Source organism: Eleutherodactylus coqui, chromosome 3 (genome assembly GCF_035609145.1).
Source record: "Eleutherodactylus coqui strain aEleCoq1 chromosome 3, aEleCoq1.hap1, whole genome shotgun sequence".
NCBI classification, from domain to species: domain Eukaryota; kingdom Metazoa; phylum Chordata; class Amphibia; order Anura; family Eleutherodactylidae; genus Eleutherodactylus; species Eleutherodactylus coqui.
This window is the reverse complement of record NC_089839.1, coordinates 171838546-171864728: the sequence shown is the minus strand read 5'-3', so window position 1 is coordinate 171864728 and position 26183 is coordinate 171838546. Positions and strand designations below refer to the sequence as shown.

General features: G+C 40.8%; 1 protein-coding gene across 3 annotated transcripts in view; it reads left to right on the top strand.

The window, feature by feature from the left end:
* The first annotated feature begins 8394 nt into the window (after positions 1 to 8394).
* WNT5A (Wnt family member 5A) overlaps positions 8395 to 26183 on the top strand; it is a 31515-nt gene continuing 13726 nt past the window's right edge. The window contains exons 1-4 of one of the 3 annotated variants that reach the window (XM_066596543.1): positions 8395 to 9006; positions 14303 to 14436; positions 16494 to 16741; positions 23164 to 23456. In XM_066596543.1, coding sequence (XP_066452640.1) covers positions 8998 to 9006; positions 14303 to 14436; positions 16494 to 16741; positions 23164 to 23456 — 684 coding nt within the window. In that variant the 5' untranslated portion in view covers positions 8395 to 8997. Of the gene's footprint in view, positions 9007 to 13236; positions 13369 to 13894; positions 14008 to 14302; positions 14437 to 16493; positions 16742 to 23163; positions 23457 to 26183 lie in introns of those variants that run through there. The other 2 variants (XM_066596545.1, XM_066596544.1) reach the window with 2 other exon arrangements.

Sequence of the window (26183 nt, the reverse complement as noted above, 5' to 3'; positions counted from 1 at the left end):
GTGGAGTGGATCATTGGGGCATTTAATTGAGTGGATCATTGGGGCATTTATTGCTTTCTCGTCATCATACAATGAAGAGATTAGTACTGATGGGGGACCTTAATGGGAGGACATTACTTGAGAATCTCTTCCCACTTTATCTTAGTTTAGATAATAAGACAATGCCAAGAGGAAGCCCCTTCGCAGGCCTGGAGGGGGGCAGATGGGATTTCCAGTAAATAGTAATGACAGGGCTCTTTAATTCCAGACTAATACTCACAGGAAAATAAAATTCCAGCTCGGAGATCTTGTTCGGAAGTCTTGGAGGATTTTACCTGCTGGTCTTATTCCCACATGTTGTAATTAGCCGGAGCCTCTGCCCAGTTGTTCCAGGACAGAGCCCATAGATAACTGGCTGCAGTCACAGGACTGATGCCATTCGCTGCCTGCCGCTTGGTGAGTACAGCAACCTCTACTGCTACTCTTCTTTATGGACACTTTGCAACATTCCCACTTGTTCCGTAACCCTTTATGGCACTCATGTGAAGGTTACTTTCTTACGTTACATTTTAGCTTTTGTTAAGAGTAGTCGTCACCCCTTGAAAGTTATCCAGGAGGGACATGCAGGGACTTGTAGTTCTACAGGGTTTACTGTCTTTATAATAGATTATCTACATTGAGCTGTAGCTTCTACACAGCTGTACAAGGAAGTAATGGAGCTCTGATGAACTTTTACTTGGGGATTTACTATAGTTTTTGCGCCAAAATGTTGGTACTTATCACTTTAGACGAACGTATTCATGATTTGTGCAAGTGAATAGATGTTTGCACATAGAAAAGGGAGCAACAATCTGTCAAGTTATAACACATGCCAATTTATTACTATTGGGCTCTGTTTTTTAGATGCAAAGCCCAGTCCAAAGTATAGAAGGATTCGAAGGTGCGCCAAATCTATTACACGGCATGCAGCACTGTCAGAGATGTGGAGTCCTCGGACCGCCTCACTAACATTACACTGTATATAAATATATATTAGACAGTTTAAACAAATCTACTCCGTTGTACCAGCTGATGAACTACAAGTCCCAGAGTAGATTATATAGATGTTTTGGGATTACATAAATCTATATTGTTCTCATTTTGATACGTATTTAACGCCATATTTACATAGATGAGCGCAATATAGGATATCACATTTACAAACCTGTGATCTTGTCTGCAAGTGTGATGCGTTTAGCGAAAAAACACATTGTATCGCATCGCTGCACATGGGATTTTTCACGTGCATATTGTTTCAATACTAAAAAAATTAGAAAAATCGCACTTATAATGTGCGCATGTGATGGGATTTCTTAGGCTCCATAGAGAATAATGGGCGATAGCATGTACAAAAATAGGACATACTGCGATTTTTCTATCTTGGACTCTTGGGTGGCTTCACATGGACGTATTTGCGGGTACAAAAAGTGTGTGTGCAGAACATAGAAAATAGAAGCCATTGATTTGTGCGAGCAAAAATATAAATCCTGCTCCGTTGTTCTGCGTATTTGCGCAGCAAAAGTCCCCATAGGAATCCGTGAAGATTCTTTGCCATACCTGGGACGTGTAGTCCTACAGCAATTACATCTCCGATGAATATCCAGCTTGAAATCCTGGATGAATTAGCGCAGCATGCACTGCTATTTTGTCCAGGAAATTTCCTGCCCGCTTGCCGGAAGCCGGATGGACTCCATTACACTTCATAGGTCTACTCGGCGCCTACTCCGTTTGCCATATGACAGATTTGGCACTACTGGTTTTTCTGTTGCTGAGCTCATTGAACGGCTAATTTTGAACTAAAGTTGAAATATGCTCGGTAAGTTTTTGAATCCTGGGACTTGTAGTTCTTCACATCATCCACTCTCTACAAGGTCTATAGTTGATGGCATGCAGGGACTTGCAGCTCCACAACAACCAGGCATTTACTGTCTGCCTATGCTTATTGTAGAACTACAAGTCCCATGGAATTTTAAGAAGAGCATGCAGGGACTTGTAGTTCTACAGCAGATAAACAAGGTTTCATAGATGGGTTGGATTTAGAAGCTGGCATGCAGGGATTTGTAGTTCCACTTATAGCCATCTGTTTGTGACATCCAGGGCATTATTGCTTTGAACAGCTGTGCCCCCCCGGCCCCCCAGGACTGCTCAGGGGCCATAGAAAGCTTTATGTCAGGTGATTGCGGCTGTAGTTCACTCATTGACAGATCTGTGTTATTTTCTGCTAATTCTAGCAATTTCAGCAATGACCCCCTAACAGCGAGCAGCTTCCTAAAGGGGCAATTCAGGTACCTGGGCCATAAAAACTTGTACTGGGCTAGTAATGACACACCTGCGGGCTGGCCATGAGGGCAATAAATAGCTCCTCTACGTAGGCGTCATCAGGAGGAGCGTGGGGGGAGATCTCCAGGTTTTATTACACATAAGGGTATATTCACAGGGACGTTTACGATCTCTATAAAATGGGCCAATTGTTTATGGGATTTTCACGCAATTTTTATGCGTTTTTGTGTTTTTCTGTGTATGTTTCATCCGCTATGCATCAGATTTTCACATGTGTAAAAAATGCATAAGGCCCTCTTCACACGAGCATATGTGCATTTGCATGCCTCAGCACAACTTTTTTCGCGCACTGAACAAGGCACTCATGTGGACATATTTTATTGTACTTTGTGCTCCTGCAAGGCATGTTCATTTGTGTGCCGTGTTCAGTGCGCGAAAAAAGTTGTGCTGAGGCATGCAAAGACGAACCGATTGTAATGCCTAGTGCAATGGGTTCCAGACGTCTTGTTTTTCCAGCGGAATTACGCAGAGTATTATGCATCTCCTTGCATTTGTAGCCATACAACTTGCCCGAAGAAGGATGAGCTACAATACCGGACACAGCCATGAACAAGAGTGGCGCTGTTTCTGAAAACAATTAAATAGAAGACACTTATTAGCATTAATTCATTGCATGTTCTTATCTTTTCGCAGAGCCAAGACTTTTAGTGGTTATTCTAGACAATAAACTGCAATCCCCTTGCGGTGTAGCATATATAAGGAGCCTCATAGTTGTATGGCGGTACTCGGGGAGCTGGTGGTTAATAAGGTCTGAGCACAAAATAAGACTGTGTCATAAACAAACACGTCTCTGCTATCTGGCTGCAGGGTTGGGGTGGTGCAGGCTGCTGTGTTTGCACTGGGAGACTGCAGCCAGATACTGATAGGGGAACAGATTGCTCAGCAGTGTTTGACTTTCTCACTGGGCTTTGATAGAAGAAAGGTGTAGTTCCGGCACATGACAGAGGGGTTGTCTCCGCTTCCGCTCGCCTTTATGTAAGGATTCCATGCCAGCACACTTGGCATCAGAACTTGGCCTTGTCTGTCTGTGGCAAGAAGTTCATGATTGCAGTGTTTGCGCACAGATGAAGCAGAGCTGAGTTTGTCTGTACTGAGACACACAGAGAAAAGAATGCATTGATGTCAACGGGTTCATACATACTTCTCGATTTTATGCGTGCATTTCTTGCACGCACGAAAAAATAAGACCTGCTTTATCTCCTGTGCATTGGCACACCCAAGGTCCCTATAGAAGTCTACGGGGAAAGTGCATATGCACGAAAGTCCGTGAAAATAAAACACAACTTGAACTCATTAAGCTACATTGTCATTTAAATCAGGGTATAAAAATGTGATTGTTACCTAGGCCTGCCGGGCTGAGATAGAAAAATCACAGAATATCCTTTGTGAAAAACACGTGTAAAAATCGCAAGTGCAGCAATGCAATACATCTGTCTCGCAAAACGCATCGCAAGCAAAAATCGCAGGTTTTTCGGACCGATATCGCACTCGCCCGTGTTAATGCATTTTCACCGTGTGAGTTGATGATCCGGGATTAAATTGTAAATTCAGGTAACCTACATCTGTACATTTACAGGAAGAGATGCAGCAGAGCTAAGTTTGTCACTTAAGGCCGAGCGCACATGGACAGATTTGTATTACGTATTCTGCAAGCGGAAGAAAAATCGCAGCACGCTCTATTTTGCTGTGGAATCTATGCAGAGGGCCTCTATTGATGTCAATGGAGGCCGTCCAACTCGCAGCCCATACACAATTAACATTGCATATGGGTTGCGGATACCCATGTCATCGCTAAGTGATGGCACGGGAAATATGAATGAACAAAAAAAAAACGTACTGTGCATGACGCCTGCGAGCCTCCGCGGTCATCCACAGTACAGTTATAGGAGGTACGCAGGATCACCGGCCTGGTTCACATCCAGAATCCGCCGCTCTCCTCCCACATGTGGAATCCGATCCATTCGTGTGAGCCCAAAATCTATGATTTGATTCAGAAAAGTAGCAGTTATGGCGTACAGACAACAAAGTCAGCTCTGCTACATCACTTCACTGCGCAACATTGTTTCATGTTCTTCTGACACTTCCAACCTGAACATTTTTTGTCCACATGTGTTCACAATAAAAACATTTTGTAACATTTTCTAGTGCACAGCACAATCTGGGGACACAAGAAGGCACTTGGCGCATGTACTGCATACCTCCAACGAGGATGATACTGGCGCCAAAATCACGTGTGTGCGAACTACTTGTGAATTTGATGCAACTTAATTACAAACTGCTTTTCATACATCCAAAAACTGTAAATCAAGAGAAAAGTATTAAATGCGCTACAAACACTGCGTTTGTTTTCTTGGGGGCTTTTATGTTCATTCACAGCAGGCTGTAGTTTGGCGCTTATTTTCTGGCGTTTTTGCAAAGACTTAGGCCACTCTCAACGCTTTAATCGCAGTAAAATGCTGTGGTTTTAACGGAACGCATGTGTGAGAGCGGCCTAAGGGCCTATTCACATGAGCGCATTTGCGTGTGCCAAATATGCGTGATCATTGCACAGACAATAGAAGCCATTGTTTTCAATCAGTTCATTCACAACATTGGTTTTATAGCTCAAACAGAATGTGACATGCTCTATCTTTGTGCACATCCTATCCCCACAAAAGCGCACCTGATCTGCGCAATTTTGCATGAAGATCGATAACACCGGGAAGTAATTAGGTTGCTCACCCTCTCCAATCACGGCTGAGGTGTGTCCCGCACTGATGTGGATGTTCCCCAGCAGCTCAGAAAGTGTAATGTGCTAAAACGCGCGATAACGTGACCTTCACAGCGCAAAAAGTCGCACTACTGCAAGCATTTTGCTCTTATGTTCATCTGAAGTTGCCCCTAGGCCGGCTTCACACAGGCGTATTTGTGTGTACATTATGCAGAGAATAGAACCCATTGATTTCAATGGGTTCATTCACATTTCCGTGTCTTGAGTGCGCATTTTGGTCACGCAAAACAAAAATTGAACACGCTCTATTTTTCTGCATATTTGCATACCAAAGATCTCCATAGAAGTCAATAGGGGTGCGCAAATGTGTGTGCAACATGCAAGGAGGTGCGTGATACTCCGCTGGCAAAAGAACATATTTCAATCGGTGTGTCTTTGCTGCGCGCAAATGAACATGCGTAGCGGGGGAAAGACATATGGTAAAATATGCTGATCAGCGTGCAAATAAAGCATTGTTCATTCCAAAAGTATGCAGAGCTCAGGCGCATGCAAATACGCTTACACCCGTGTTAAGCCTTACAAAAACATAAGTGTATTTGCGTGCGTTTTTGCACTACGTTTTATTAGAATAAAAGTTGCGTATTTGTGTGTTCTGTACTTTCCGCTCGCGTAAGTCACGCACAATTGCATATCCAAAAACATACGCACCAATGCTCCACAGCCACTGAAATAGCCAAATTATTTAATGAGTTAAAGATGTCTTCTTTCTCTGTGCAAATGCACAGGAAAATAGGGCGTACTGCAGGGTTTTTTGCGCAACGCAATTGTGCACGCTAAATCCCTGCTTGTGAATGCATATATTGAAATCAATAGATTCTAATTTCTAAGTGCAAAAATGTGACCTAGAACACGCCAGCTTTCACAGCAACTCACGTGTGATTTTTGAAGAAGCGTGCGGTTACGGGCAGGACCCATCTTCCCACTTCTTTTTTCATACTTGCACAGGATAGCGCAGAGTTTTAAAAGTCCCAGAAAAGAAAACTCTGGTTCATGCGCAAGAACGCTCCATAGCGGCGAGTGTAGTTGCACATATGCCCATCTGTTTAAGACCTTAGATGATGGTGAATGAGAGATGATTCCGCGGTAAACCCACATCCCATTACTATCAGTGGGAATCCGCGCTGTTGTCTAATACGGCACTGATGTTTTCCGAATGTGGATTTCAAATCTGCGACAAAAAAAAGAGAAGTGACATGCCAATTCTTGACGTTTCTGCACACAATCTGCGATGGGAATTGCACATTCGGATCTGCCCATTGTAAGGCGCTAAAACCGCATTAAGATCTGCGGCCAATTACTTGTGCAGCCTCAGCAGAAATCTACTGCTCAGCTGCGGATGTCTGCTGCAATTTTTAGAGGTGCCATCAATGTTGAAAAATCTGCCTCAGATTTCACTATCTGAACATACCCATTTTCATACGCAAAATGTCAAAAAACCCACAAGATTTTATGAGGATGGCTGCAGGCGATCTTTTCGGTGACAATTTTTGGCTACAGTTTTTTGTTACTTTTTTTCTATAGTGAATTCTTTGGGGAAATTGAAAAAACACCAACACAAGGCTTGGACAACAAAAATGCACCAAAAGTGACGGAAAACATCACTAAAGAAGATGCACTTTTTGTAGTGCGTTCCATAATTCTCTATTATGGAGCTGCCGAAGAGAATTTTTCTTTTTCTCTCGACAACGTATCCCAAAATCTCGGACAACCAACATTTTTTACAGACAAATTGGAAAACCACACAGATTGAGGGCTTAAACACATGGGCGTGATTTTGTCCCGTTATGCGCCATGAAAATCACGGTTGCATAACGGGACGAAACGAAACCATTGATTTCAATAGTTCTGTTTCAAGTATCATGATTCTCGGGTGTTAATGCTACACCTGAGAAAAGATAGGTCTTGTCAGCTGTGTTCTTCTCCCCGCATATTACGCAGTGTTACACCTTTCCCCTTGCGTACTTGTGAACCTCCCATAGACTTCCGTGGGACTTGTGCTGCGAAAAAAGGCAGGAAAATAGAGCAGGTCCTACTTTTTAACGCACGAGCAAAATATGCTTATGAGAACCAACCCGTTGAAATCAATGGGCTAAAATTGCTGCAAAAACACATGCAAACATGGTGAAGATGAGAGGCTCTTAGGCCAGCTTCACACATGCGTGAGTGTAACTAGGCATGCATTGGCGCTGCCTATTTGTGATATGGGTGTTGCATTTTTGCATGACTGCAAGTGCATGCTCTGTGTATTTACATGTGCAGAAAAACGCACAAGCATGATACCATTGATTTCAATGGGCAATTGAGTTTACTTAGTTAAATATATGTTTCTATTTGTGCGCATATCTTATGAAAATAAAACATGCAACATAATCTTTGTGTGGATGATACACTTATGTGAACAAACCCATGTAACTAAATGGGATCTATATACTCCGTATTGTACGTGCAAATTTTGCACGCATTATACACAACGCAAATTTGTTGATATGAATAAGCCCTAAGGGTACATTTACACGAGTGAGCGCAATATCAGTCAGAGAAACTCGGGCCAATATCTTACTTGCAGACCTTCGGTTTTTATGAGTGCAATGTGTTCTATGAGAAAATCGCACTGCACATTTACGCAATAAGCTGCGCAATTCTGCGGAGAAAAGAACACACCGGGAACTCATTAGGCTAAATAGCCATTTAAATTACGGCATGTCCATCCACTGCGCATAAATGAACGTGCCCTGTGAATGTAAAAGTACAGTAAAATATACTAGTGCGCAGAAAAAAAACAACTCGCTCACAGCACAAATACATTACAGAGTCACACGTAAAAAACGCATATGCCCATGTGAAGCCGCCCTGACTGTAATCTGTGGTCAATATCATGTAACATATTGCAAAAAGGATAACAAGACACCCCACAAAGTTCAGATCCACAGGCTGCCCTAAAAAAAACAATCTAGCAAAGATGTCATTTTAATGACATCATGCAGCATGACGTCACAACTCAAAAGTAACTGACAGCTGTCTTCTTCCCAGCAGCTGCCAAGTTTAGAGCTTGTCACGCAAGAGTTAATCTTGCTTTTCCACTTCTCCATCTCCTGGTCTGTGTCTGCTGTGGAACATGCCCCCCTGTGGCTGCTCGCAGACCCCTCGCTCCTCCTGATAGCTAATCACCAGTACAATGTACAGCAGCTCTCGCTCAATAGGTCGCTGCACTGCGCATGCTCCGCCTGTAACTTTTCCCAGCTCTGCAGCTGAACTTTCCACAGTGAGCGCTGGAGACAGGAGAGGCTGCTGCAAGCCCGAGCGCTGCACACTGGATTGTCGGCTCATCTGCTCGGGTCACATCATTCTAGGGGGAGGATGAGGATCCACAGCTCCCTGCGCTCTGTGCATTAACTCCAGCCAGGATTTTGCGAACCCTGCACCCTCCTCGATCCCTTCATTGAAATGACACCAGGTCTACATCATCTGATGAGACTAGGGTCACCCTCACTAACGTCCACTATCTGATCCAGGCTGTCTCCCCCTGATCTCTTCATGTTGGGCACCTTGAGAATACCACCAGTGTGGGGGCTGCATAGGTGGGCTTCATACTGATCTGGGGAACTGCTTCATTTTGCTGCAAGTCATTAGGTCAAACTTGGGACTTACAGTGCGGAATACTCCATACACCTGGCTAAGGATCTGCAGGAAGGAGCCCCAACAAAGAGGATCTACTACTGGGGGCTTCTATCACTTTGGAGCTTCACTCATCGGGGATTACACACAAATCCTCTCCCTGTGCTGTAGGGGGTCTTTTATTAATAGGGGCTCAAGTTCAGTTTTGGATTAATCTGCTTTGGATTATAACATTGTCCTAAGGAGTGGAAACCATGATGAAGGTGAGCAGACCAGGACTTTTCTTACTTATGATAGAAGTGAAGAGCAAATCCTACACTAGTTCCACCTCACTATAGAGCCCCCCTTACTGCTCTTATCAGGACTTGTTGAGCTTTTAAAACACCTTATCTAAAGTTTTTCTGGTTTATAAAATAGGAACCTGAAGTCTCAAGACTTCTCATAACTTTGACTTGCATTAGTCAAGGAGGTTCTTCAAGGGTTCTTCACAGATCTTGACATCTAATGTAACAAAGCAATGAGTGATTCAACATGTAGCCAGCTAACTTCACACTTACCTTATAGATAATGACCCTCTTCTATCCTTCTATTTTTTTATTATTCTATACATTGATGAGAAAGAGTAGATGTGATGACGTGAGTCATGTCTGGTGGCCAATCGTATGGAACTTAGACAATGTTCCAATTTGTCACTACAAGTTCAAGCAGAGTCCCTGAGAAAGTTTGTCTTAAAGTCTTCTATGCAAATGTTCCTATAGAACACATGGACCTTTGGAGACAAGATGCTCCTACTTACACCTAGTCTCTAAGCCAGGATCTCCTCCCTCCCAGACAGGCTACATAGAGCAGACAATAGCACCAGGCTGCTTTATTGCACGTGTTCCTAAAACAGTTTGTTTCAATGGGGGATGTTGCACATTTGTGGCTTCATGTAGAACATTTGTGCCCTGGAATTTCCAGATACAGTACTCTGCAAAAAGTTTTAGGCAGGTGTGGAAAAAATGTAATGTGATGTAAGTATGCTTTCAGAAAGTGAAGCCTTAATACTTTCTTTGTCAATTAACAAACGCAAACCAAATGAACAAAACAGAAATCTAAATCAAATCAATACTTGGTGTGACCACTCTGTATCTCCACAACAGCATCAATTCTATTAGGTACACTTGTACACAGTTTTTGAAGGGACTTGGCAGGGAGGTGGTTCTAAACTTATTGGAGAACTAGGAACAGATCTTCTGTAGATGCAGCTTGCTCAAATCCTTCTGTTTCTTCACTTAATCCCAGACAATCAGGATGATGTTGAGATCAGGGTTCCGTGGAGCCTTATCATCACTTCCAGGACTCCTTGTTCTTCTTTAAGCTGAAGATAGTTCTTAATGAACTGTATGTTTGGGGGTCGTTGTTCTGCCACAGAATAAACCTGGAGTCAAATCATTCGCCTTCTACTTTTGAAAGCGTTCTTACTTCGCAGCACCCCCTTTGCACCTGCCTAAAACTTTTGCACAGTACTGTAGATACTTGTTGTTTCTGAGAAGAAACCATAAAACCTCATCATGGTCCAATTAAAACCAATGAAGGCTTCTTAGTGCAGGTGGTCAATGCTACCTATGACTCAAGCAGTATTCATGTACTGTATACTTCAGACATCCACTATGTAAAGTAGGAAAGTAAACTAGCAATTTGTAACCTTTGCTGCCCCCTATTAGCACATGTTGTAATTGCAGTTATTGCAAATTGCTAAACTTTCTGTAATGTAATTTTTGTCTTATACATTGGAATAGCCAAGGATTTGTTTCTAGTCTGTAAATATAAAATAGTCTTCATTAGTTTCATGATAATGTTAAACCAAATAGTTTTTAGGAGCTGCATTTGCCTAATGTGATGCTCATATGGATTCAATCTGAGTAATGTTTATGGCTCTTGTTGTGTAAAAAAGATAAAAGTATTATAAAAGTGATACCAGAAAAAATATGTATGCAAGCTTTTGATGCTGCTTCATGCCTCTTCGAGACTATTTAGGCCTCTTTTTTAAACTATGGTCTAACCTAGCCTGATGAAGAGACCTAAGTAGCTTGCATATATAATTTTTCTGCTTAGACAATAAAGGTGTCACTTCTCTAATACCTTTGTCTTTTTATACAAGAGTATTTAACATTACATGGGTTTTCCTGGCTAAAACCATACCGCACATTTTTTGGATACGATGTAAGAAAAGTCAATGACTTTAAGATTCAAGGTCTTGGTGGAATGTGTCTAGTTGAACTTGTTAATGATTTTCAATTGATGCCTAATTTGCTCCTTGCACAAACAATTAGGAGATTTGTCACTTTAGGATGTGATTATTCTTTTGGCATTTGTGGCCCTGGTCAACATCTCTCTTATCTCATTAAGTGGACATGGGACACAAGGCAGAGGCGCTTTCAATAGAAGGCTTTACCTAACTGTGAGCCACTAAAAAGAGAACAATGCATCTATAACAGTATAGTATATATTATTAACAAAATCCCAGCTACCAAATCCAAAACCTGCATTATGTGCACTGGCATAACTTGGGATTTAATAGTTACCAGGGTCCAATACACAAGCAGCTACAACAGCTGCCTTTTAGATTTAATCCCAATTTGCTGGCCACCTGAAGTTGCTGTATGTCCAGACCAGTTTCTTGTAATCATAAATTTCCTGTATGCTACTTTGACAAGTGCCTCAACCCCCTTCTTTCCTCTTCCATCCCCCCCCAAACCAAAGAAAAAAAAGAAATTAATTACACCTTTCTCCTCTATAAAGATTTCACGGCGCAGGGAGACTGCCCCCTTGTGGCTGAACTGTTAAATATGTAGATATGTCGGGATCACGGGCTTCGGGAAACGTACTTATAATAAGATCTGGACATTAAATCTGTGAAATATTTGTTTTCATTCGTGAATTGATATGTATGTATAGTTACCGGCATCTGATAAATTAACTGAGGGTCCCGGTAATGCGGGTTGTAAGATGTCCGGTAAATCTGTTTAGAACGATTTAAAAGGACTAGTACATCTTATTCCAAAATTTTAATTTTAGACAAAGAAACTAACACATATCAGATCGAAATTCATGTAAAAAATGTTAAGAACTTCTGTATTGTAGATAGAATCGTTGAGTTAATTGGCGTCTGGTAGATGAATAAATCCCCGGATGTATCTGTTATGATGCGACAATTGTAACTAGTGTTCAGGATATTTTCTTTTCGGTTCTTGTGTTATGAGATATTAATTGGAAAGCTTTGTATATAAACGCTTGATCACCCCGTGTATATTATTATATTCTCTAGTTGCTCCTTTGCTATTTGCTATGTCATTTGCGTATATAATCGATGTTAATTTAATAGCATATTTAATGTGTGTTGAGTGGTGGCATCTCCAGTATTTTCAGATGTTGGTGATGTATGTCTTCGTGTATTCGGCCATATACATAATTCCTTAGTTTGATCAAGCAGGGGCTATGATGGTAAAGATCATTAGAACGTTATAATAATGAAATAAAGCAAAAGAACATGCACTGTACCACATTATATCCTGTAATGATGTATTAAATAATGTGCTTCACTGTGTATATATATATATATATATATATATATATATATATATATATATATATATATATATATATATATATATATATATATATATATACTCACTGTGGCATATCCTGTTATATATCATTATAGGATATTATGTTGCTATCTATCTAATGCATATATATATATATATATATATATATATATATATATATTCATTTTGGCTTTGTGCAATAACTTATATATTGCATACACTATGCAATGATGTGGAACACAGTATTCTATTGGCAGAATGCAGAATTTGCTGTGTGCTATCATATACAGTATACTGTGTTGCACTACTATACTATTATGGCAATACTGTATTATGCTGCAATTATATAGATTTTGCTTATATATCAATGACATAATAAAATGTTACAGTATTACAGTACATGTAATGTACTCCTGTAATAAACTATAAGGACAAACTACATAATATGTTCTCAAACTTTTATATATTCTAGTTTAATACACCACAACCATATGCAAAATACTAGAATAATATGGTAAATAAACCTGTATAATAAACCTTGTAATATGTTACTTATGAAAAAATGTTCTAGTGCTCTTATATAAAATATGCTAGAATAATATACTGTGTGACACATGTTCTAGTGCTATAATGTATGCATGATAGTGTTATAGTGCTGTTATCTATTCTCATTGAGCTCATCTTAACCTTATATAATATATACACTACAATAATCCAGTAGAATATACCATATACTATGTATTCTGTTCCTTTATTTGTAACTTCCTACTAATAATAATCGGAGGTGGTTGTTAATTGACAACATGTGAGTAGTTATAAACCACACAATAGCCAGGACTGAGGATGAGGGTGGACAGGGAATTTATAGCCCAGGGTATATAGAGTTGTTTAGCAGAGCTGGTAATAAATAACTGGCAGCAGTGAGCAGACAAGATGTGGGCTGTGATGGGCCCAGTATAGTAACTGCTAGGAGTAGCTGCACCTCTTCATAGATCTCCTCTGCTGGAATATCCTGGGCAAGTAAAACCAGATGAGGTAGGACAGAGGCTGCCTTTTGTGTTTCTGCTGGTAATGGGAGAGGATGGGGCTCCTTTGGGTTTTTGGGGAGGGGTTGGGGGTTCTAAAAAGTGAGTGAGGAAGTTTAACAAGTTTAGGATCCAGCAATAGGTAATGGATCCATCTATCTATCTATCTATCTATCTATCTATCTATCTATCTATCTATCTATCTATCTATCTATCTATCTATCTATCTATCTATCTATCTATCTTTTTATCTTTTTGTCTGTCCAGTAATGGATGTTTTAACCCTTAAATTCTTTAATCAGAGAACTCTTTACATTGTTCCTCTCTAGTCAGCTTGTAGCTTTGACTGGGTGGATATAATCCAGTACAGTATTGAATAGTTGGAGTTGTATGTGTAGTACATGTACAGTATATGTGAAAGCAGCAGGCACTGGAGCAGATGTGCGGCTGGTGCTGGCAGCTGGAGGATTGCTTAATCCAAATGTTATTCGTTAGAGCTTCCCTGTCTCAGGGTTTGGACATCCTTTGTAAATCTATTAGCACATATAAATGATACCAACAAGTACACAGAGCAGGCACAGACACTGGAGAGCCTCACACACAGGGGCCCTGCAGGGACTGAGACAGAGCATAGACCTGCAGTCACTATGTAGGTGTAGACCTACTGTACCTTATTATAAGTGTGTGTCATGTATGCAAAGATATATTATGTATTAGTATATTATATATATTTGCTTTATACTATTTTGCTGACTTTACTGAATTACTGTTTTGGCTTATTTTATAATTTACAGTAAATATTATCATATGTGTAACTGCAATACTTAAACACATCTATCTATCTATCTATCTATCTATCTATCTATCTATCTATCTATCTATCTATCTATCTATCTATCTATCTATCTATCTATCTATCTATAATTGCTTTCTTTATTTTTCAGCCGTCCTTGGGACTGTTATTGAAGGCAGGAGGTTTTAGGGTACCCGGGGGAGCCATGATCTCCAGTTATCTCCTGGTCCTCCTCCTGACACTGTCCTGCATCTCTCAGGTGGTGGTGGATGCCAGTTCATGGTGGTAAGCACAATTATATTTATTTCCTCTCCTGTATTTCCTAGATTTGTCAAGTCATTCTGTATTAGGCCGCTTTCAGAGAAAAGTAATTTTTGCTTCTTGAGGTGACCGTAATATGGAGCTAATATAAATCACACACATATAAAATCCTCATGTGGGGCAGTGTACAGCAAAACTGAGCAGTGGAAATGTGATTTTAGTAGCTTAAACACAGTAAACATTGACTTACTATTAGCTTGCAGGCAGTGGGACAGGTTTTCTAATATTGTCTAATAGTTAAGGGCTAATCACAGGGCCATATATTTTAGGGCCATTTTTCAAAAACGCAGCACAATGTATTTTTTTGCGTATTTGCCTCCATATTTGTATTCTTTTCTAATGGACAAATATAGATCAGCATTTGCCCAATAGAAAATAATAAAAATATGGAGGCAAATATGGATTAAAAATTGATGATATACGGATGGAATGTCCTTTAAAACACGTCCGTAATATGCATTGGTATTACGGACTTGTTTTTGTACGCTTGTCTGAAACTAGTCTTACCGTTAATGTTAATAGAGAATAAAACATTGAGTTTTGTAAGATTTTTCTCAACGAGATTCTGTTACACTGAGTTTTTGGTGCAGCTGCTGTAGGTTGTACGAACACTTTTTTTCGTTTTTTTGGTTGTACTGTGCAGTACTTTCATCAGTATGAAGGTGTATTCACATGGTCAGTCACCATCTATATACTGATCATTTCTTTACACATTTGCTTTCAGTTATTGTCTCATGAGCGATTTGTCTGTCTGAATCTCAGACCGGAAAAAATCAGCCCAAAATCTGACTGAAGTAAAGCATACTATTTTTTGGTTGCAATTTTCGGATGAAAATTGCCCATTCAAGTGTCTGGATGTGTTAAAAAAATAGATTGCACTAGTTTGATGATGATTTATCTCAAATAACCATGGTAACCTTTAAAAAAAGCACGCAGAATAAGCAAGTGTGTACAAATGTGTACATTTGTTATGCACGTAAAAATCGGATGAAAAGCGAGTGAAAATCAAGTGTAAAAATTGCAGGAACATAAAAATCATGTGAAAATCATGTTAAAAATTGTATGTAAAAATCAGACTAAAATAGGACATGCTGCAGTCTTTTTTGCTCCGGCTGCTTGTCCCAATAAAAAATTGGACGTGTGAATGAAACCATGCTTTATTTCTGTCCAATTTCGATCTGATTTTTTTTTTTACCATGTATGCAGTTTTTCGCATTGCATTGGTAATATGCCATATATCTGCAGTAGATGCCATATACGATCAGATGGTTATGGTGTCAGCAAGTGTGGGCGAACAGCTGGGCACATGAATCATTTCATCTCTTGTACTGTATGTCATGGTATATATGTTGTTCTATTGTGCAGTAAGCTTGCATAAATGAATAAGGCTGCTTTCACACCTGCATTAGGCTTGGTTCAGTGTTTCCGCCTTCCTCCTCCATTTTTGGACGAGAGAAACTGAAATAAAGCTGAAAAAATGGGTAATTTTCTTACTTCATTGACTTCAATGAAGTTTAAAAAAAAAAAAAAAAAGGAAAGTAAATGGAAAAAGGCTTCCTTTGCTTCTATTCTGTTAGGTTCTTGTTTTTTATGGACAGAATAATAGCGCAGTCTGTAACGTTATTTTTCCATCCACAAAAAAACAAAAACCTGACAGAATGGAAGCAAACAGAAGCCTTTCTGTGTACGTTGTTTTTTTTTTTTTGGAAACCCCGTTGAAATCAATGGGGAAAAAAAAACGATGCATTTTTTCAGTTTTACTTCAATTTCTCTCATCCAAAAACGCAGTAAAAAAACTGAAACAAAACGGAACTGAAGTAAACTGAAGGTGCTCAGTTATTTTGAAAACCCATTTAAATCAATGGAGTAAAAAAACTGATCTAAAACGGAACAGAGAGACGTAAGCCATGAATGGAGGCTAAAGTCGCCCTGATTCTGTTGCACAAAGTACTCTTTAAGTGAAGTAGATCGTATGAACGATCGCATCGCCTCTCTAGTAACGCTATACTGTGTTTATACAGGTCTCTGGCCATGAACCCCGTCCAACTCCCAGAGGTGTACATTATCGGGGCACAGCCTCTCTGCAGCCAATTATCGGGGCTCTCACAGGGGCAGAAGAAGTTGTGCCAGCTCTATCAGGACCACATGCAATACATCGGGGAGGGGGCAAAAACTGGCATCAAAGAATGCCAGTACCAGTTCAGGCACAGAAGGTGGAACTGTAGCACAGTGGATAACACTTCAGTATTTGGCAGAGTCATGCAAATAGGTAAGAAGAACACATCTAAAGGATTAAAATCAGTATTTTGTATGTCTTTATTTTTTAGGATTTGATGCTAATTTTATTGATGTGAAACATTCTGTATTTATTTACTGACGCTTCCTGGTGTGCAACTATGGAAATATTACACCATAGTGCGGATTATAGGGGGTGATATGTTATTGTATCTATCTATCTGAAATGTCTATAAGCATCTCTATAATATGTATCTAACATACAGTACAAGTATAAAATGTGATGATGTACAAAAGTCTGGTAATATTTAACCAAGAGCCTTCAATTCCAAAATCTATCCATCCTATGGCACTACTATCTATCTATCTATCTATCTATCTATCTATCTATCTATCTATCTATCTATCTATCTATCTATCTATCTATCTATCTATCTATCTATCTATCTATCGGGAGAATGAACTGTATAGCTTCATCATTCCATCTTTCATGTCTTTTCTCCCTTTTGTTGCATCTTTTGGTTTAAAGTCATTTTTGTGGATCTCTAGACTTGGGTTGATCTTAAAGGAACCTCCCTGCAGGTTCTGACAGTCTCATTCCTGGGCGATTTTCTGGTGTTGAATGCTCAAGACTATTTCTCTATATTTCAAATCTCCCTAATATCCCAGCATAAACCTATTTCTTAAACAAGAAGTAATTTATAAGGGCAATTAGCCACTTAAACTAACTGCTGCGCTAAGAGGGCTTAATAGGTATTTGGAGGTGGCGTCCCAGACTGGGATAGAGAAGAGACTATTCATCCACTGCAAGAAACTGGACTCTCAGACTATATTTAAGTTTCATAAAGTGGGGGTGGGGGAGCCAGTTGTATGATTTTATTTCTGGGAAATTAGCTGAAATGTAAAATTGCTCGGCTTTAAAGATGATCTGCATTACAGAATTAATGTGCTTTTGTAGGCACTTTGCTGCGATTTTTGGTAATTCCATATGTCAATATGTCTCCACATGTCTCATACAATTATCAAAGATTGTACGTTGTATATTTTCCTATCCAAAGTGCGTGCATGTGCGGATAAATAATATCGTGTATGCTTTGTCAGAAGGCCACAGTTAAGGCCTACGCGGCTACGCGCATTTCATGCTTTAATATTTCACTTTTTTTGTCCCTTATTTGAAAAAATGTTTCTATGTTGCATAATGAAACGCGTTCATTATTGTGCGCGCCTGTTTCGGATTTGAAAAATCATCTAATGCTTTCACAATTGTTTTGACATGTAAATTTGATGCATTTTTTCTATAACAATTTTAAACGGAGCTGATATGGGGTAAAAAATAAGAAAACAGACATTTGTAGTTTCCAGTAAATGGGAGAAATGTGGTTTAGCAAAAAGAGTTAAAAAATATATTATTAATATAAAATAATAAAGAAACCTAAAAAGTAAAAAAAAGAAGCATATTTATCTTATTATCGGTTGACAAAACAGGGAAATTCTAGTAGTTTGTTGTCCAATCCATCTATTACGTTTAAAAGAAAACAAAAAATGTATAAACAACTTAAAAATACATATAGTTAAATAAAACAAGGTAGAAGAAATACAGACTGTAAGGAAACAAGCAAACAAAAAAGAAAAATCAAATACATGCATAGATAAAAAGGAAAGGAAACGTTATATACCTCCTTCTAAAAAAAATGAGAAAAAAATAAATTATCTGCAGGTGTGAAAAAATGGTAAAAAATAGATTTTTATTTATTTTTTTGCTCCCTTAATTTTTTATATTTTTATTTTTTCTGACCTAATTTAGCTTTAATAATTTTTTTCCTTAATGTTTTTCTCTTTAAAAAGTTTCAATCCCTTAAAAGCTGGTACCTTAAATGCTTATTAATCTTTAAATTCTAAGACGAATTACACTGTGGTCGCCTCACACTCCAATAAATTCTATGGGGTCAGATTAGTTAAAGCGGTTTATATTCATTGCCGAATCATGACTTTCTCCTTGGATTTCAGATGGCCTATGGCATTTCTATAGGACTGTGGACAATATGGCATTCATATAGACAGAACACTCACATTACACAAAGTGAACAGAACTTGTTTCTTAATTTAATACAAACCTTCTGCAGGCTTTCGGGTTAAATTCTCCATTTCAATGCTTTTAAAGGCCATTTAGAGATAAACACTGAGATGATTTTAATTCAATGTAAGAATGAGATGGCACGACGTTTGATAGGAAGGAACAGAAAAAAAGAAGATATCAGATTTAAGGATCTTGTGTTTTTATTTCTGCCTGACATTTATTTTGGAAAGTCGGTTAAGTGCAGTTATTGTAACCCTCTGCACATGTAACTTCTCAAATCATCTTGTTTTCATTTAATGGAAACTAGTGTGGGAAGAAAGTTTTGAAAAAGCCCAAAATCACTTCCACCCCATGAACCTTCTCCACTTCTGATTAACAGATAAATTGGCTAAACTATTTCAACCTGCAGTTACAAAAGGTGCCTATTAGGGGGCGTAATCTGAGAATGCCCTAATGCTTATGAATACCGCGCTGTTTGAATCTTAAAGTGTTTAAAAATGTCAAAGCATAGTTTATACAATTTATGTCTAAGGAACATATCCCTTTAAATAAAACAATTGAAGAGGTTATCCAGTTGTAAACTATTCATGGCCTATCGTTAGGATAGACCATCAATAGTAGGTCGTTGGGAGTCTACTGCTCAGGACCCCCTCTAATCAGGTGTACTTAGGACTGGCACACTTGTTCACTGAGCCTATTTCTGCAGAAAGCGGAGAGATCTGTTCACACTGCAGTAGCCCGGTTTGGTATTGCAGGCCAAGTTCCCACTGCAGTGAACAGAAGCTTTACCTGTAATACCAAGCCTGGCCACTTCATGGAGAACAGAGCTGTCTGCTTCTTGCAGAAATCATCTCAGTGCATGAGCGTATCAGGTGAGCCTTGGGCATATGAACCAATGGCTAATCTACTATTGATGTCCTATCCTTAGGAGTTTCTATTTATCTGAAATTTTACATCCCCCACCCATGGCTTGAAAGGAAAAGAATGTGTTTGCCAAGACACTGTTGGGCTGTTGTGCCTCTCAAAATGCTAATATTGATCCTAGTTATGGGTAAGGCCGGGTTCAAACGAGCATTGCGTGTTCCATGTGTGTGTTTTATGTGCAGAATACGCTGTACCAGTCTCCCATGAGTGGCTATGCTATGCGTGCAAAAAAAATCACAGCACGTTCTAGCTTGGTGCATATTACGTGTGCATACACCCCAAGATAGTACATGGCGATGGGCAGCATGCAGCCAGTACGCAATGTCATTGTGTACCGGCTGCGTGCCACATGTATATATGCTTGTGTGAGCCCAGCCCAATGGAAAGGTGACTCCACATAACCATGCAGTTGTATACATTATTAAGGGTCGATGAAAAGCTGGCCAACCTCCATTATTGGAAGGATGTAGATAAGAGTCGCTTGAACTCTCTATCTAGTCCACCCTCTGCTTGTCTTGGTTTGCTTCGAAATGACACCGTGCCTGATAATGAGCACCGCAAAGTAGTCACTTAAAACACAGATCAGCAGCACTACTCTAATTGGTACGAGCGTGGTGCAGAATCTTATGTTCGCCCTGTCATGAACTCCAGAAGTCACCAAAATTCAAAAGACAGAATTGCACATACTTCTTGAATTTGCAAAAATTTGCAAATACTTTTTTACAGATGTATCAGAGGTGACTACTCCATACTGATCCTCCTCAACCTCTCTGCAGTATTTGACACTGTTGATCACAAACTTCTCCTCAGTATGCTTCACTTCATTGGCCTAAAATACACTGCTCTTTCCTGGGTCTCCTCCTACCTATCTGACCCCAGTTTTACCGCGTATCCTTTGCAGGCTTTACCTCCCCTCCTCTTCCCCTTGCTGTTGGGGTGCCCCAGGGATCAGTCCTCGGCCCTCTCCTCATCTCCATCTACATAGACCCTATTGGAGAAACTATCCAGAGATTGGCTTTCAGTAACATCTCTATGCTGACAACACCCAGATATACACCTCTTCCCTTCACATCACAGCACCGTTCCTTCAGAACGCCACTGACTGTCTGTCCGCTGTCTCTAACACTATGTCCTCTCTCTACCTAAAAGTAAACCTCTTAAAAACTGACCTACTGGTGTTTCTGCCATCTGCTACCCGACCTCATCCTGACGTCTCCTTCTCAGTGTATGGCACCACCATAACTCCCAGACAGCACACCCGCTGCCTAGGGGTCATATTTAAGTCTGATCTTTCCTTTACTCCCTATATCCAATCTCTTGCCCGAACGTGTCACCATCACAAGAATCTACCCTTTTCTTACTGTGGACACGCTAAAAACGCTTATCATAGCCCTCATCCACTCTCGGTTCCATTATTGCTACTCGCTGCTGATTGGCCTCCCCCGTGCCAAACTCTCCCCTCTCCAATCCATCCTCAATGTGGCAGCCATGCTTATCTTTCTGTCCAGCCGCTACATGGACAACTCTGCCCTGTGCCAGTCACTGCACTGGCTGCCCGTCAAATACAGGATTCAATTCAAACTCACCAGCCTCATCCACAAAGCTCTCCATAGCACTGTGCGCCCTATATTGCATCCCTCATCTCAATCTACCACCCAGCACGTGCCCTCCACTCCGCTAATGAAATCAGATTAAACATTTAACCCAAGCCTCTCATTCGGGCCTACAAGACTTCTCCAGAGCAGCACCAGTCCTCTGGAACGCACTACCCCAAACTATCTGGGCAATCCCTAACTCACACAACTTCAGGCGTGGTCTAAAAACACACATCTTCAGGGAAGCATACCGCATCTCCTAAACCAAACCCCTCTGTACTCCACCTGATAACATGCTCCCTGTCCTACTGAGTGCATTCTCTGCTAGCCGCCATTAACCACCCCCTGCAGTCATACTGATTCAGCCACTATACAGCCCAATTTGTCCACAGTCTGTGTATAGCTACCCTCACTCTCCACCCCGCCATACGGTGCACATCTCCAGCCCTTTACCTTCTGTATCACCCTATTATCTGTAGTATTTAAGCTCATTGGAGTAGGACCCTCACCCCTACTGTTTCCATCAATTCAGTTACTACATGTAACCGTGGTTTTGTTTCTGTTCTTCCCTGTTCTGTAAGTGCTGCGGAATATGTTGGCTCTATATAAATAAAGATTATTATTATATTCACAGTATATTCAAGCAACGTTTCAGGCAGCATAGCTCTTTATCAGGGCTCGTTCAGATGAGCACTGTCCGCGCGCATTAGAGGTGCGCACAGGACGTGCTATATAGGAATCAATGGGTTCCTATAGAAGCGTTCACATGAACGATTTTTAGGCAGGCTAATTTCGCGCACCTAACAAAGCTAGGGTATTCAACTGCAGGTCGCATCTAAGCTCTGCGGTGCGTGCAAAGATAGGACCCGACCTATCTTTGGTTCATGCTTTACATAGACTCCTATGGGATCTGGAAAGCACGCACCTTGGATAGTGTGAAGGGGCTACTTCAAGTAGCAGGAATTAACCTGTTTAAACAATATTTAGAATAGTATGGCCGCAATCTTTTCACGCTATACTGCGTGGTCACAGCGCTCGTCTGAACAAGACCTTAGGCCTCCTGTCTACGGCAGTTTATTCGCCGGTGGTAAACCACCAGCGAATCACGCCGGCCGATGCTTCCCATAGCATTGCTATGGAAAGCGCCGGTACCTGTCTACGAGCAGAGTAGTATTGCGATTCTCCGCGGTCAGCCTATCTATTAGATAGGGTTGGCCAGCAGAGATTCGCCGGCGGCTCCAGTGGCGGAGCTTCGCCGCAGGATACCACATCGTCCGTGGACAGCCAGCCTTAAAAACATCAGAGTCCGTTGTAGAGTAATAGAAGTACAATTTTGGAAAGGCTAGTGGTTGAGTCCACCAGTCCATACTGGTAAAGTGTGAAAGGAGACTCCATTGAAGCCCTTAAGTCCCGTAAGTCCCGTTTTACACTCTCCCAGTATTGTCAGATAAAGAGCTCTGCTGGCTGAAATGTTGCTTGGATATACTGTGAATATCTGATACATCTGTAATGAAAGCATTCACAAACTTTTGCAAATTCAAGAAGTGTGTGCAGTCCAGTCTTTTGAACTTTGGTTAACATTACAAAGTGTACAGTATACAGTAACTCGGAAATAAAGAAGAACTTTACAGATGACATATATTTTCATTATCTTCGTGTTAAAAGTTGTGCAGGATTAAAGAAACTGTCTTCTTTCTTTCATAAACAGTGCCACACCTGTCCACAGGTTGTGTGTGGTATTGCAGTTATAGTTATTATGCACATGAATATCTTGTGTGTCTTATACTGTATGTGTGTATACGAGATTGTGGTATTTTAAGACTATTGACACTCATATTGTATCATTCCTGTATTTTGCAGGGAGCAGAGAGACGGCATTTACCTATGCAATCAGCGCTGCGGGAGTAGTGAACGCCGTGAGCAGAGCGTGCAGAGAGGGAGAGCTCTCAACATGTGGCTGCAGCAGGGCAGCCCGCCCAAAGGATCTACCCCGGGATTGGTTGTGGGGTGGCTGCGGGGATAATCTAGACTATGGTTACAGATTTGCTAAGGAATTTGTGGATGCAAGGGAACGGGAGAAAATCTACCAGAAAGGAACCTATGATAATGCCAGGATCATGATGAACTTACACAACAATGAAGCTGGAAGGAGGGTAAGGAGTTCCATTAATCAATCTCCTGGTTTAAATGTGTCCAGTCTGATAAATATCAATCTCTTATATAGTCTCCCACCCTGAGCAATGTTTTTGTGCCCACCAGATTATTCTCATGGTACTTAAAAAATTTTTAGGCTACCTAAATCAGTTAATGTGAGGGCTAGACGATTTCTGGGAACCTGCTAGTTAATGTTCCTTGACATTTGACACTGGGTTCTAACACTTCAGGCTGTTTCCTTTTAAAGTTTTTGAAATTTTGTATTGCTGCGTTACTAAAAAAGTTAAGCTAGATCTTCTACGAAGCTGTAATATGTTTGTTTCAGGGCTCTTTCACACAATCGCTGTCTGCCTGCAGTGTAGCCGCATGCGTAGCTCGCGATTATACTGCTCTAAAGATTACGTGAACTGGTTAATTCAAACTACTTTGAAGTATCCCGTTCACATGATCCCAGGTGAGTGCTGCTTGCTTTCCAGCTCCCATAGGAGTGTATGGAAAGCACGCAGCTCGGAGCTGACATGCGGGTTCACACTCGCATGTCCAATCTTTTGTTAGATGAGCGAATTTAGAACTTCTAACATTTTCTCATCTGAACGCTTCTATAGGTACCCGAGGTTCCCATTGAAGCGCTTTCTGTGCCCGCCTACATTGCACTCGTGTGAAAGAGCCCTCAGAGATTTGATGTCTTTTAACATTGTCGGTTGGTGATGATCTCATCGGAAGTCACTTGCCCGCTGCAGCCAATCAGAGGCTGCAATGTCACCATTCTAAACTCCTTGCATCATGTTACTCAAGATATGAGCGTCAATGCCAGGAGAATGGCCAGTGACGCTGTAGCCTCTGATTGGCAGCAGCAGTCGGATGACTTCTGATGACATCATCTGCAACAGCAAACACCGGAGCTGCAACGCCGGATCCTAGGCTCAAAGGGGGGGGGGGTTAGTACTCCTCTTTTTGTTATTTTAAGACAGTTGGAGCTAGAGGGGTTATGTTGTCTGATAACCAGACAAACCCTTTAAAGGGGTTTCCCAGGAAAATACATTGGTGGGCTATCTTTAAGGCCCCCATACAAATTAAGGAAAAGTTGGTTAAACCTACTGATTTAGGCAGGACCTGCAAATTATTGTATGTGTATCAGACCCTCTTGACTGTCCCCAGATAGATTCTATCGGAAGGGGAAGGAAGGATCAGGTGCATTTGAATTTTAATGCCAGCAGAGTTATCTGGCATCAGCTTTCTCCATTCTGCCTATGAAGACACATGAACGCTCGTCTGAAATGACCATTCATGTGTTCGGAGAAGTTGAGAGAAATAGCTATTGGCTGAAGGAGTGCTTGGCTGACAGCTGTTGAAGGTGTATGGGCAACTTTTGGATACGCCTTCGCTTTTGATTGGTGAAGGAACAAAGCCCCACAATCAGCTAATTGCTGGGGTTCAATGAACATTGGGGCTTCTTTAATATCAATCCAAACGCATCGGCTTTTCTTTGCATTTGACTATACGTGGTATTATTGCTCAGCCTGAGTGCCGCGGCCCATTCCTTGTAGTGAGCGGATAGGTTTTCCTTGAAAACCCCTTTGAGAAACTGAAAAATGTTTAAATGGCATGTTAGTAACCATATGCTTTAAGGGTGAAATCAGTAATATAAATAAAGGATTACATACAGTAGTAGTGTTGTGCTGCCTCTGTCTTACTCTTAACCTTAGCCCTTGGGCTATGTGGTTTAGTTCAAATCTCGTCTTGGGTGTAACCTTTGCCAGGGTCCTCAGATGTGGTCCCTGTGATTCATGAACATCATTTTGGTCACTTGCTTCACAGTCTTCAAGAGCAATATGGCAGCCTAGTATTTCAGCGCTGCATCCTTTTCTCTTGTTGCAGTATGTGAACTACGCCAAATCTGATATGCCAGAAATCTGAAATAAGCTTTGTACATAAAGCTTAAAGGGGTTATTGGGTTACCGGACAATATCCCTTTAATAGGGCTGCCTGTAGTAAAATAATAAATTGTGCAGTACTTACCTTTCCACTCCTGAGATCCAGCACTGCAGCCCCGCTCTGGTCCCAGTGTTTGTTGTGACAGCTGATGTCACAAGACATAAGGTGACTGCTGCAGCCAAGCAGAAGCTGCAACATCGTGTTCCCAAACTACTGGCACTATAGCACTCAGGATGTGAGCGCCAGTGCCAGGAGAATTATCGGTCATGCTGTAGCCTCTGATTGGCTGCTGCGGTCACCTGACTTCATGTGACCTCAGCTATCACAACAAATGCCGGGACCAGAGCGGGGCTGCAGTGCTGTAAAAATACATATAATTTACAGCAGAAACTGGTGTAAATTATGCCAGAAATGTGCACCTTGTTGGGATTTGGCATACATTTTCCAAAAGGTGCATGGAGCTGCCGGGAAATGAGCTGAATACATGAAGAGGTGTGCGCCTCTTCATGTATGAGGAAAATCATAGTAAGCCCACCATCAGAGATGTCGGGCTTAGTCAATTTCCCCCATTGTGTACATCCAGGAACAAAAAACCTATACAGTTGTAATTCTTCTCACTGCTGATAGGTTGCTGCAATGTATCCATCCCAGTTAGGGTAGATTCACACATAACTGAATTGCTGTGGATTATTTCTGCAGAGATGTCGGCAGTGGTAAATTCCCACCAACTCTGCTCTAGAATTTCCTGTAGATTATGCACAAAAGGTAAAAGAGCAAATAAAGCTTTTGAA